The 12,836-nt window shown below is 37.7% G+C and overlaps 2 protein-coding genes across 2 annotated transcripts in view; both read right to left on the bottom strand.

Annotated features, from left to right (window-relative positions):
- Positions 1-4,361, bottom strand: part of LOC134815693 (tubulin polyglutamylase ttll6-like) — a 100,540-nt gene extending 96,179 nt beyond the window's left edge. Inside the window, exon 1 of the mRNA XM_063824271.1 lies at positions 4,340-4,361. The gene's annotated coding sequence lies outside the window, so the exon portion shown is untranslated. The remainder of the gene's footprint in view (positions 1-4,339) is intronic.
- LOC134815694 (metal-response element-binding transcription factor 2-like) overlaps positions 1-12,836 on the bottom strand; it is a 106,870-nt gene that overhangs the window by 40,247 nt on the left and 53,787 nt on the right. Inside the window, exons 8-12 of the mRNA XM_063824272.1 lie at positions 12,579-12,747; positions 11,926-12,012; positions 1,315-1,446; positions 943-1,059; positions 409-491 (exon numbers count right to left, since the gene is read on the bottom strand). Of these exons, the coding sequence (XP_063680342.1) occupies positions 409-491; positions 943-1,059; positions 1,315-1,446; positions 11,926-12,012; positions 12,579-12,747 (588 nt within the window). The remainder of the gene's footprint in view (positions 1-408; positions 492-942; positions 1,060-1,314; positions 1,447-11,925; positions 12,013-12,578; positions 12,748-12,836) is intronic.

The raw sequence follows: 12,836 nt of genomic DNA, 5'->3' as shown, positions 1-12,836 counted from the left end.
GTTCGTGCTACGTGACTAGAGCTTGACTAGCATACACTAAACACTAAGAGAACTCCGTTTTCTATAGTATATAAACGCTCTTTCTGTTCTATTTGCTGATCAAAGTTTTGTTTGGGGAGTTAGCGCCTAATCGGAAAGTTTCTCACAACATAGGTTAGGGCGAGGATTTAACACTTTACTGTTCGGGTTAATTCTTTATACTGCAATTGCTTTTACGCCGTTTCATTTTGTAAAATATCATACCCTCTTTATAGCATAATCTTAGCTTCTTATAGCTTCTTATTAGCTTCTTATAGCTTCTTATTAGCTTAAATGCAGTATTTAACATTTAATTCCAGGATTTAAGTTATAACTTATGATCAGGCTTGATACTTTGAGAGCTTTTCTGCGCCTTTAACCATCCTATACCTGTATAAAGTAGTGTTTTTGTGCTTCGCTCCTGGTTGAAACAGGTCAGGGTTATCAATAGCTGTTTGAGCGAGAGTCCATACCTGAAGAGGTTAGAAAGTAGTTAATATATATAATATATCATATATATTTATTGTTTCTCACTGCTCTTAAAATTTAATGAGTTAAGATTGGAAGGTCGATTTCATCTAGATTTGTGAGACAATGATTCAGCGCAACAAAAGCTTGAAAATGTGACGCATCTCGCGTTCTTTGAGGTACAAATAAAGATTTATTGAATTGAAAGGTGGGTTGAGTTCATCTAGCTTTGCGACACAATTATTCGGCAGAACAAAAGGTTAAGTTGAAAGCATGACGCAGCTCAAAATTCGCAGTAAAAATAAAAATTGAATGAATTGAAAGGTAACCACAATTCACTGCAATTTTCAAAACAATGATCCTCCAGAACAAACGCTTGAAAGTCACAGCTCAGTGCTCATTGTAATAACATCTGGTTGAATTTGTCAGCTCCAGCTCAGAAACTGAGTTTCTTACCTGAAGATCCTGGAACCTGACCGGGTCCCAGGCCTGTAGCAGGGGTGTTGTGTTCATACGGAGACACACAGGGAGTTGAAAGTCACCACGGTAACGCGTCATGACCACGTGATACATCTGATAGATTAGGGTGGTTAGTGAACACTTGTCAGTAGACACACTAGTCAGGTGTGATCATCATAAGTTGTTTATTATGGTGTTTACTGACTATCTATTCATGATGCTAAATAAAACATCGATATCGTGATCTTCAGATTAGTATTTCTGCAGTTCCACAGTTTTCGTTTTACGAATATTTCTAAGCTGAATCAATACATTCGATTGATTCGTCAATATTCCAAATTATATTCAGTAACCAACTATAAACCTCACCGCCAATTGAAGACATTCACGATCACTGAGAGCTCGTAGAGTTAGATGTTCCTCTCCCAAATTGCAGACCGAGCAGATAAAAATATTGTTCTCCCCGAACAGCATTGGTTTAGCACTACAGCTAACACAAGCCTGAAAGAGGTAAAAGTTATTTAAAAATATATATCACGTTATGGTTCAAGGAGTTTAAAGAGGTTGAACTAGGTTAATTGCTCTAGGGGATTTACGCAGCAAACCTTTCCCAAATAAGAACAATTGGTCCTTTTGAGACCTTTTAACACGTTAAATTAAAGCGGCTTTCATTTATTTTTGGCACGAGATAGTCACAGACGCACTTAGTCTTTTATAGTTTAATGCAATTTAGAACTAACAGGTCTGGGTGGGCCAAAAGTCATTACCCATACGTTGGCCTTTATAGCTCAGTCACTGAGTGCCCAATTGAAATAATTCTTTCTGGTATGACTTACTACCACCACTGGTTCGGGGAATTTGTCAACTCGAAAAATATTCGTGTTCATTTTTTTCAAATGAAGATTCATTTTCGCATTTATTTGATAATTTGGATAGTCGAATCGTGTTTGGCCATTCGAATGACGTTTGTCCTGAAAAAATTAGAGTTATAGCTTCTCAGATGACCGAGATACGAAGCATAACGAGTTTATTCATTACGTGTGATCAGGTGATTGGCTTACCTAATCACGTGATAAGGTGACCCCGGTAACTACCCCGTTGAACATTATGGAATCGTTAAGGCTGCCCAATTAAGGTGTCGTGTCACATAATCACCCAATCAATTTTGCTAACGAGATACACAAATTGCTTGATAATTTCGTCATTTCTAATCTGTTTCACATAATTTTTTCAGATCAGATGCAAAATGTAATAATCTACCGTCTCAGAAAAAATTAGGCGCCCAACATGTTCACAGAGAACAATATAGGTGTTTTAATATTGAATGGGCGTGGTCTAAAATATTCGAATTTTTTGCAGCATGTGCTGTATCGCGATTTTTCAGATCCTGGCCTCACGACAAATCGCGATTTTTTCAGTTCTCCGCATCAAATTGCGCATTTTCCTTTAAATCTGACGTTTTCTATAATTAGTAGGTATATGAAACCAATCAGTATTACATCCACAACCTTCCGAATGTAGGTACGGACTTCAAAATACCGAAAAATTATATATTTTCGGCTCAGAATGATCAGGGTAGCTTTGGTATTTTGCATTTAAAACGAATTGATTATAACCTTCGAGGCAAGACTACATCTTCAATATCTTGCATTTACGTTTAATAACTTCATTTACGTTAACTAAAAGTAACTTCAGGAAAACTGACACGTCGGTTGAAGTTAAGGGGGCAGGGGGGCCTTTATGGAAATTCTCTCGAAATTGACTTTATAGTTGTTTCTGATTGAGGGGAGTGATATATATCAGCTGTTTTTGGTCCTATCATGGAAAAATATTGTTCCTAGCCGAAATTATTGCCAGTCAAAGGCCAGCTCTTATGTGTAATTGTATTGTGCGAGCGATTTTCAATCGCGCGCCCTGAAAATTGAGTCTAAAAATATATCTTCTCCTAAATTTGTTTAGCAATCACCTTGAAACTTTCAGGATATTATGTTCTAAGGACCATTTAGGAGATTCTGATTTATCAGAATTTTAAGATAGGACTTAGAAAATTTTTTATTCGATTTTTAAAAATATCTTGGACCTTGTTTTTCAAAATCGAATAAAGGCCTTTTCTAAAAGGCCTATCTTAAGATTATGATAGACCAGAATCTTCTAAATGGTCCTTAGAACATATCCTGAAAGTTGCAAGGTGATTGCTCAAAAAATGTAGGAGAAGATAGATTTTTAGACTGGATTTTCAGGGCGCGTGATTGAAAATCGCTCGCACAATACAATAACACATAAGCACTGACCTTTGACCGGCAATAATTTCGGCTAGGAACAATATTTTTCCATGGAACTAAAAGAAGCAGATATATATATCACTCCCCTCTATCATAAACAACTATAAAATCAATTTCGAGAGAAATTTCATAAAGACCCCCCCTGCCCCCTTATGCAAGTTTTCCAGTTAAACGATATATCATTCACCAATCACTTTATAAGCTTTCTAAGTCTAAATATGGCGACAAACTTCACGTTAATATCTAGAACAATTATCGCGCGAGTCTCTCAATTTTGTATGAAGCACTTTAGTCCTGGATATGCTGCACTGGTATGATTAGTTTATCGACTGCTTCATCGCGTCTAGTCGACAGAATTAATAACTTCCATGATAGAGCTTGAAGTCTTGAAAGTTGTGCAAATGTTCAGAGTTGACTTAAAATAGTTGGGTGTGCTGATATTAATAAGGCAAGATAACTTCCCGTGAAGCACGGGTTGGCCTTGAATAGGATTCGGCGACAGTTTGCATCAAACGGAGCACCGTCTTATAAATATTAAGTATCTGATGCATTAAGCATTTCTGTTTTATTGCTCCAGGAATCGTACGTCGTACATTGGCTTTGAAATAGATATTATTCCGTTTGTGTTCGTAAAGTTCGGGAAATGGTTTTAAGGGATTTTAAGGAAATTCAAAGCTTTTATAATATTAATGCTTTTCAAACAAAGTTACAACGAATTCTTCATATATCTTACTATATATAAAGCGAGACGATATATATGGTTCCGTGCCATTTTACTGACACCATGGCATCAACTTTAACGCGACTTTCCGCAAAAACCGTAAAAGATATACAACTGAAACTTTTTTGACTGGGTCAAATGCTTTGATGGCCTTCAAATCAGCATGAAAAAGTAAAAAATTGGCCAAGGAATAAGAATTTTAGTGCCCAAAATTTGGACTCCCAAGTGGTGTCAAAAACGCAAATTAAATAGGTAATAATTATTTTAGTCTCTCGAGTCTTGACACCACTTTAGGGTAGACGGGTTCCTGCTAGTATATAGTAATGCATCCTGGGTTTAGACAGGATATGCCCGTTTAAAATATTTCCATCACGTTACATTACATAATTCTCAATAAATGTAATAGATTTGTAGTGTTGTAATTAGTTTAACATAACATAATATTATTTGATAATATTAATATAACAGTTCTCCAAATCTTATGCTTTTTGTTTGTCTGATAACTGAAAGTCCACTTTAATTGTGGCATTTATTATAATAGCAGAACGAGTTAAAGCTGGTGATTGCGATCAAGGCACTTAATGGACACATTTTGCAATCATAATGATTATATGAAAAGGCTGATCAGAAGAACAAGGAGAGACAAATTTTCATTACAATATTAAAGGACCAGTTAACTGAAAAAAAAGTTATCCTCATATTTTGACAGATTGTGACAAATAGCAAACTAAGCAACGAGTCGAAATTCCTAAATCTCTAACTGCTCTCTAACGCGTGTAATTAGCGTTTGTATTATTTTGGCGATGACGTCATAAAGTCCCTTGCGCGCACAGAGTAGCTCGTGAGACTGTATTTTACAGGTAGAAAATGGACATATAGTAAGGGGAAAAGTGGCATTCCGTTGGATTTGAATGTTCACAAGGATTTCTCAACGGAATATGGTAGTTAGGACCCCTACGAACATAATTAGACTTGTTGCCAATTTTGTATCTCAACAGAAACACCACTTTTACCACTTTTTACCACCTCTGTACCACCTTTCTGGTTTGCCAAATATCTTTAGTTGTGAACATCGTAGAAGGCTGCAAATTAACCTAGAATGTTTATCTTATCAAGGAGTAAAACTTTTGTATTAAAAAATTTTTACATTGGACAATCAACTAATTGGATAATTACCAATTAGTTAATCACCAAAAAAAGTGAAAATTTTTTATTGGCTCAAAATGATTGAAATAGTTTGAAACACGGAGAAATGTAGTTTTTAGAAAAACTTCAAAAATTTTTCACTTAAAAATTTTTTTCGAGACTTAGAAAAAAAGTTTGAAAATTTGAAAATATTTTTTTCCGCCAAAGGTGATCGAATTGCATGAAACGTGAATAAAAATGCTTTGCAGTAAAACTTCGAAGATTTTTAGATTGGGGAATTCTAAAATCATCAATATTTGAAGTTGGAGTTCAGTAAATCTCGACATATTTTAGTAATTAGGAATAGCTTATATATTAGCGGAAAGGGCTGAACCTGAAAAAGGTTAACCACACAATATTAGAGTTTCATAACTAATTACAATACAGCTTTATCAAATTCCACATAAAGAAACAGCACAAAAGGACCATTTAAGATCGAACCGATTTTACCTGCTGTTCTATCATTTTATTGATTTCAATGATCAAAACCTCTGTACTGTCAATCTTGCCAATCTATACCGGGTATCTGAATGTACCGGACCTTTTATTTACCTCTATAATTAGACCCAGTTGTGCAAGAAATCCGATTTCTCACAGGGGTTTCTTTTAACTGTGCACTTTTTGTCACTCTCGCAAGAGGCCCGGTATTATAGGGGGGTATAGGAAGAGTGTAAATATACCTTCCATCATCCACTGTGGCTTTTTTGTATTGTGAATGCGCATGCCGCTTCGTTTGCTATGCCAGATACCTCAAATAACCCCCATATCTCATTGCCAGGGTCGGGATAGAGCTGGAGATAGCATCGAGAGGTTGCTTGCTAGAAATAGCTAGATTTAGAGTAAACTGGTGGTAGCTGGGTGGTGCTAGCATGGATGTAGCAGAACGTAGCTACACGGGGTTTCATTGGAGTTGGTTATTTTAATGGCCAAAGAGTGCCGGAACTAAAGTTACTTAAGATTGCAGTTTAGGGGCAGTGTAAACCACGGTGTAGTCAGGGACACAGAGCTACAGTGCAGGAGTACTGCAAAAGAACAGTGCAAGTGATACAGTCTGCAACAGTAAAACGCCGACAAAGCTAGACTTAGAGTGAACTGATGAAAGCTGGGTGGTGCTAAAATGGAGGTGGCAGAACGTACTAGTACTACATGATGGAAACAGGAAAACTAAGGCTGGTTGAGACCTAAAAAGATGTAATCTTTCCTGATAGATCCAGTGAAGAGCGAGTAGCGAAAAGTTTGATCATTAACCTAAAGCTCTAAAGAAGAAAAGGGCTAAAGAGACTCGCTTAGGTACGGCAAGGTCTGTAGCCTTGATAAGAAGATACCATGAAGTAATTCATGCGGAAAAGTCGATTTATATAAACGGTTTCGTTGGATCTAAAAGGGGTGGGTCAGTCTCTCTGTTTTCATCAGATTCTGATAAAAGGCTGATAAGCTCAGGATGGTGATCTTAATAGGTCGGGTAGCTGTACCTGGTTGCTTCCAGCCCACCCTTGTCGCTTGAAAATAAGTTCTCACCCCACCTCTTCCAAAAATGCAGTTACCAGAGCAGGAAACTCTTCTTCCTCCTCTTCATTCAACCCAAACACAATCAGGTTCCAGCTCCTCTCCTCCTCTGCAGCCACAATCTTATCTCCTTCTTCGGCGTTTTACTGTTGCAGACTGTATCACTTGCACTGTTCTTTTGCAGTACTCCTGCACTGTAGCTCTGTGTCCCTGACTACACCGTGGTTTACACTGCCCCTAAACTGCAATCTTAAGTAACTTTAGTTCCGGCACTCTTTGGCCATTAAAATAACCAACTCCAATGAAACCCCGTGTAGCTACGTTCTGCTACATCCATGCTAGCACCACCCAGCTACCACCAGTTTACTCTAAATCTAGCTATTTCTAGCAAGCAACCTCTCGATGCTATCTCCAGCTCTATCCCGACCCTGGCAATGAGATATGGGGGTTATTTGAGGTATCTGGCATAGCAAACGAAGCGGCATGCGCATTCACAATACAAAAAAGCCACAGTGGATGATGGAAGGTATATTTACGCTTCCTATACCCCCCTATAATACCGGGCCTCTTGCGAGAGTGACAAAAAGTGCACAGTTAAAAGAAACCCCTGTGAGAAATCGGATTTCTTGCACAACTGGGTCTAATTATAGAGGTAAATAAAAGGTCCGGTACATTCAGATACCCGGTATAGATTGGCAAGATTGACAGTACAGAGGTTTTGATCATTGAAATCAATAAAATGATAGAACAGCAGGTAAAATCGGTTCGATCTTAAATGGTCCTTTTGTGCTGTTTCTTTATGTGGAATTTGATAAAGCTGTATTGTAATTAGTTATGAAACTCTAATATTGTGTGGTTAACCTTTTTCAGGTTCAGCCCTTTCCGCTAATATATAAGCTATTCCTAATTACTAAAATATGTCGAGATTTACTGAACTCCAACTTCAAATATTGATGATTTTAGAATTCCCCAATCTAAAAATCTTCGAAGTTTTACTGCAAAGCATTTTTATTCACGTTTCATGCAATTCGATCACCTTTGGCGGAAAAAAATATTTTCAAATTTTCAAACTTTTTTTCTAAGTCTCGAAAAAAATTTTTAAGTGAAAAATTTTTGAAGTTTTTCTAAAAACTACATTTCTCCGTGTTTCAAACTATTTCAATCATTTTGAGCCAATAAAAAATTTTCACTTTTTTTGGTGATTAACTAATTGGTAATTATCCAATTAGTTGATTGTCCAATGTAAAAATTTTTAATACAAAAGTTTTACTCCTTGATAAGATAAACATTCTAGGTTAATTTGCAGCCTTCTACGATGTTCACAACTAAAGATATTTGGCAAACCAGAAAGGTGGTACAGAGGTGGTAAAAAGTGGTAAAAGTGGTGTTTCTGTTGAGATACAAAATTGGCAACAAGTCTAATTATGTTCGTAGGGGTCCTAACTACCATATTCCGTTGAGAAATCCTTGTGAACATTCAAATCCAACGGAACCTTTAAATCGACCACTTTTCCCCTTACTAATAATACAATGTTTCTCCCCCAAATAACTCGAAAAATAAGTATTTTAGGGTACATGTTGCTTCATAAGTTGTATATAAACATGGCCATTCTGCACAATTTGCACTCATTCAAAAATCTGTAGGGCCTTCATAGCTTAATTTACGAGATGCCCATATTTTAGCATGATTTCTGGAACCGAAAATCAGTTTTTCGCCAATAACTGAAAAAGTAAGCACTTTAAAGCATATGTTTGTTCGTAAGTCATATATTAATATGCTAATTGCGGTTCTTTTGCACCCTGTCTAAAGACTCTATCACGATCCTATCGAAAATGGGCTCAGCACCACGCCCAAAATGGTTTTTGGCAAATTTCTCGAAAAGTAAGGATTTTAGGCCATGTGTTGCTCAGCGGTTACATGCTGGTATGGAGTGTCTCCTCAGGGAAAATCAGTGCGGATTTAGACAGAACCGCTCATGTATTGATCAGATTTATTCTCTCCGAACTATTATTCATAACTGTCTTGAGTTTAACATTCCTCTTTACATTAATTTTGTGGATTTCAAGGCAGCGTTCGATTCTATCAGAAGGGACTTTATTTGGTGCAGTATGAGACACTATGGGCTGCCTGAAAAATATGTCAGAATATTTCAGTCATTTTTTGGGGGTACCATGAGTGCCGTGAGGGTTAATGGGGAGCTGACAGACTGGTTTGATGTTAACTCAGGCACAGGTCAGGGTGACATTCAAGCACCTCCTGTCTTTAATTTCTGCCTAAACTTTTCTGCATTTCTGGCTGAGACCAACAAGATCATCAGTCAAGGCGCAGTGCTGCAGAAAGAGATGAAGACGGTCGAGGAAAAGGTCATTCTGGACACCGATTATGCTGATGACATGGCTATTATGGACAACTCAGGGGAAGGCCTACAGGAATCAACTGATCTATTAGTTCATTACAGCTCCTACGCTGGGCTCAGAATAAATGCAAAGAAGACCCAATGCATGGCTGTAAGCAAGTGCGCCTCCCAGCGACCTTTCATCAAGGATGATTGTATTGAGCTGTCGGTTGAGGGTGAACCCGTCGAGCAGGTTAGCAACTTTGTCTACCTGGGTGCAACTATCAGTGGGGATGGGACAATCAACAGAGACCTGGATGTCCGTATCCAGAAGGCTAATGGCGCCTTTCATCAGCTCTGGAACATTTGGAATAGCAGAACTATAAAGACTCCAACCAAGATCAGGATCTATAGGGCTGCTGTCCTCACCATCTTGTTGTATGGAGCTGAAGTCTGGAACACCACCAAAAAGCAGATGAAACGCTTCGAGGTTTTCCATCAAACCTCCTTGAGAAGGATCCTTAGGATTAAATGGTTCTTTCATGTGACCAACGACGAAGTTCTTAGGAGGGCTGGCATCAAGTCAGTTGAGACTTTCATCAGTGCTGCCAGGCTACGTTGGTATGGACATGTAGTTAGAATGCCAGACTCTAGACTACCGAGGTTTCTGTTAAACTGGAAGCCAAATTATGGAAAGAGGTCAAGGGGCAGACCCCGTAAGAACTGGAAGTCCTGCGTACTCGAAGATGCTGCTAAGTTTACAGGTGTTGAAAACATCGACAACGACACAACAGAAGCTTTGGCTACCAATCAAGTACAGTGGAGACATATGTTACGCCGCCAACGCGATGTGTGTGATGCAGGCCACTCCAACGACTAGGAGGAGACCTTACCATGTAACATGTATGTATGTTGCTCAGTAACTCCTATATAAACATGCATATGCCGCTTGGTTTAAGCCTATTTAGAAGTCTCTACGACCTTCAGAAGCAAGGGATCGGTTACGTTATTGGGTCAATATGGGCGTGGCCCTCCTGGGTTTTCTCCACGGTCAAAAAACGAAAATCGTTTATTCATACCTTCAGGAAGGTCTGTGCAAAGTTTCGTGAGTATTTGAACATTTGCAGGTTCATTTCCATAAATGTCCATAAATGACTGGACTACACAACTTTGGAGTTAACTTTAGAGAAACTCATAAGTCATTTATCTCAAATTAAGCTGTTAGTGTCCATGATCAACCTGTGGCGACAATGTTTAACGTGAAATGTAAAAATCAGGAGTAATATAAAAAGTGTATTTTTAGATTAAAGTGCTAGCTCATAGTTTTGGAATTGTATAGATTAACGTTGGTCGTTTACGTTGGTTTAGCCATCTAACAATCGATCGTGCCGTAATATATGGCCAGAGAATAATAGGGTCTTGGAAATTCTATAGTTGTTCAGTGGGTCGATTGACTGAACACGTTTGCACTTGGTATTTAAACTTACCAGTAGTTTATTTATGTTATGTACCGATGATAATGCAATTAGGATAACAACTAGGTAAGCCGTAAGTCTAATTCAAAACACACCGCACACCGTACACACCAATCAGTATTACTATTTGGTAGACCGGGTATTTTGGCGGGAATTCTGTTCCCACGGCACTGTTCTGATAGAAGCTACTTCTACTAATGGTCCCAGAGGAACGGCCGTAAAGTAGCCAGACTTCTTGTCTCCTGTACTGGCTGACACATGTGGATTAAAGTTAGAAATTCCGCTATGATATAAATATAATTGCTCTCGGAATTGAACAAACTCCTACTTATCTAGATCCTTTCTAAATTCGTTAGATTTTCATGGACTGGGGAAAAATAATCGGTACAGTCTCCTTGCTTGTGTAATTAAGCAATGAAAACAATCCAAAATTATCACATTATATGACATAAGTTGTAATAGCAGAAACTTTCTAACCGTACATTCACCCGCCACTGTTCAAGAAATTATGTCACTGTTTAAAATCATGACGTGAGCACTGTACATACAATCAGCTATTCCTTTAGTTAGGATGATAGCCAAAACTATAAGGATTTTGGAGAACTAGGGTAATAGTCATAATTCTAAAATTTGAGTGAGTTACACGTGTTTTATTGACGATGATAAACATTTTCAATGTATTACGCTATGCAAGCGCGCACTGAGGGACTTTATGACGTCACGACGCCACAGCTTATTATTGCAATAACACGCGTTACACGTACGCTAGAGAATTGGTTCTTTCGGCGATACGATTCTTTACCAGTTTGTCACAGCTGATTTAAATCTTAGCCAAATTGGAGACTACAAATTTTTCAGTTAACTGGTCCTTTAACACGAAGTATAATATTATAACAATAGTTTTCCAAATCTATTGTGTCAGATAGTATAAAGATTTGAAGTTGGTAGATTGTGATCGAGGCACATGATAATGAACATATTTTAGAATCATACTTCATAATGATATTATTACTGATCTGCATGTTTATTTTCTGACAAAGTACTCTACTTAGATAAATTATTAATCTTGAACATATTAAGCTCGTAGTTGGTAGCTGGATGTATCCGTTGTTTACTTTAAGATGGTAATCAGAAAAATCAAAAAGAGGTTAAAAAAGCTAAAAAACTAATGTCTAATCTTACTCTATATTTTAGAGCCCAAAATTTGGACCCCCAAGTGGTGTCAAAAACGCGAATTAAATAGGTAATAATTATTTTAGTCTCCTGAGTCTTGACATCATTTTAGGGTTATACGGGTTACTACTAGTTATTATGTATAAAGTCTCAATCATAATATCAGTAAAAAGAGGGCGAAATTTCCAATATAATCACCAACCCCAAATCACTCCATTGTAACTTTACAAGTTTGAACTTGTGGCTTGTGCGTGATACTTATTCTTTCTGCGTGATATTTGTTCTGTTCGCGTGACACTAACCTGGTGAAACCACTGTCTGCAGTTCAGACACTGTAGCATCTGTTTGTACCAAACTCCTGGCCCCATACAATAGCAATACACACCTTCCTGTGGAGGTTATACTTATGTTATACACGTTATTATTCTGTAATCTCTTGAAAATTGGAATGTCCACCTGAGATCCCAAAAGAGGAATATTTTTAACCAGTATTTTTAAAGTTTTAAATGTCATTACGTTCACGAAATTGCTCCTTAAATACAGCGTGCCCACACAATATAGCCGGGTAAAAGCAATACAATTTTCGTAACTTCTGTCACATGACAATCATTTGAGTCTAATCTTGACATTAATATCACATGAGCCATCGCGAACTGCAGGCTGTCAAGCTCGTCGGACACGTTTCAAACTATATAGCCACTATGCTGCCATGTCTTAATGATTTGTTTTAAAATATGATAGATTCCCTCCCCAGACTCCGGCCCCATCCCGATATTTCCGGCACTCTTATATTGTAGAGATTGACACAGTATCTTCATGGTACAATGTAATCCTCTCGTGGGTCAAAAGGAGATAAAACTGTCATATAGAGTTATCATTATTAGCTATTATAAATAGACATTTGATAGTTCACCACCACGTGCATCAGATAGGATGACACGTGAATAACAGTTACCTCGTTATAGCGATGTTTAGCATCCCATGTCAACTCAGCTGTCTTATAGGGCAGGAAATCGTAGTATAAGTTCAGAGAGGTTAGGGTTTTAAGTTTTAGTTCGGAGCGAATCTTATCGAGTACATTAGGTGAAATGTCTGTGCTTCTTTTCGTAACCTCATCCAGATGCCTGTAATAAATCTATGTTGTTGCACTTAGCGTAATATTCCGCAGATACATAGATCATGCAGTGCAGTGTTTATGTTTAGTGGATTAAAT

Source organism: Bolinopsis microptera, chromosome 5, assembly GCF_026151205.1.
Source record: "Bolinopsis microptera isolate Bmic1 chromosome 5, MBARI_Bmic_1.0, whole genome shotgun sequence".
NCBI lineage: Eukaryota > Metazoa > Ctenophora > Tentaculata > Lobata > Bolinopsidae > Bolinopsis > Bolinopsis microptera.
Note: the sequence above shows the minus strand (reverse complement) of the source record. Positions and strands in the feature narration are given on the sequence as shown.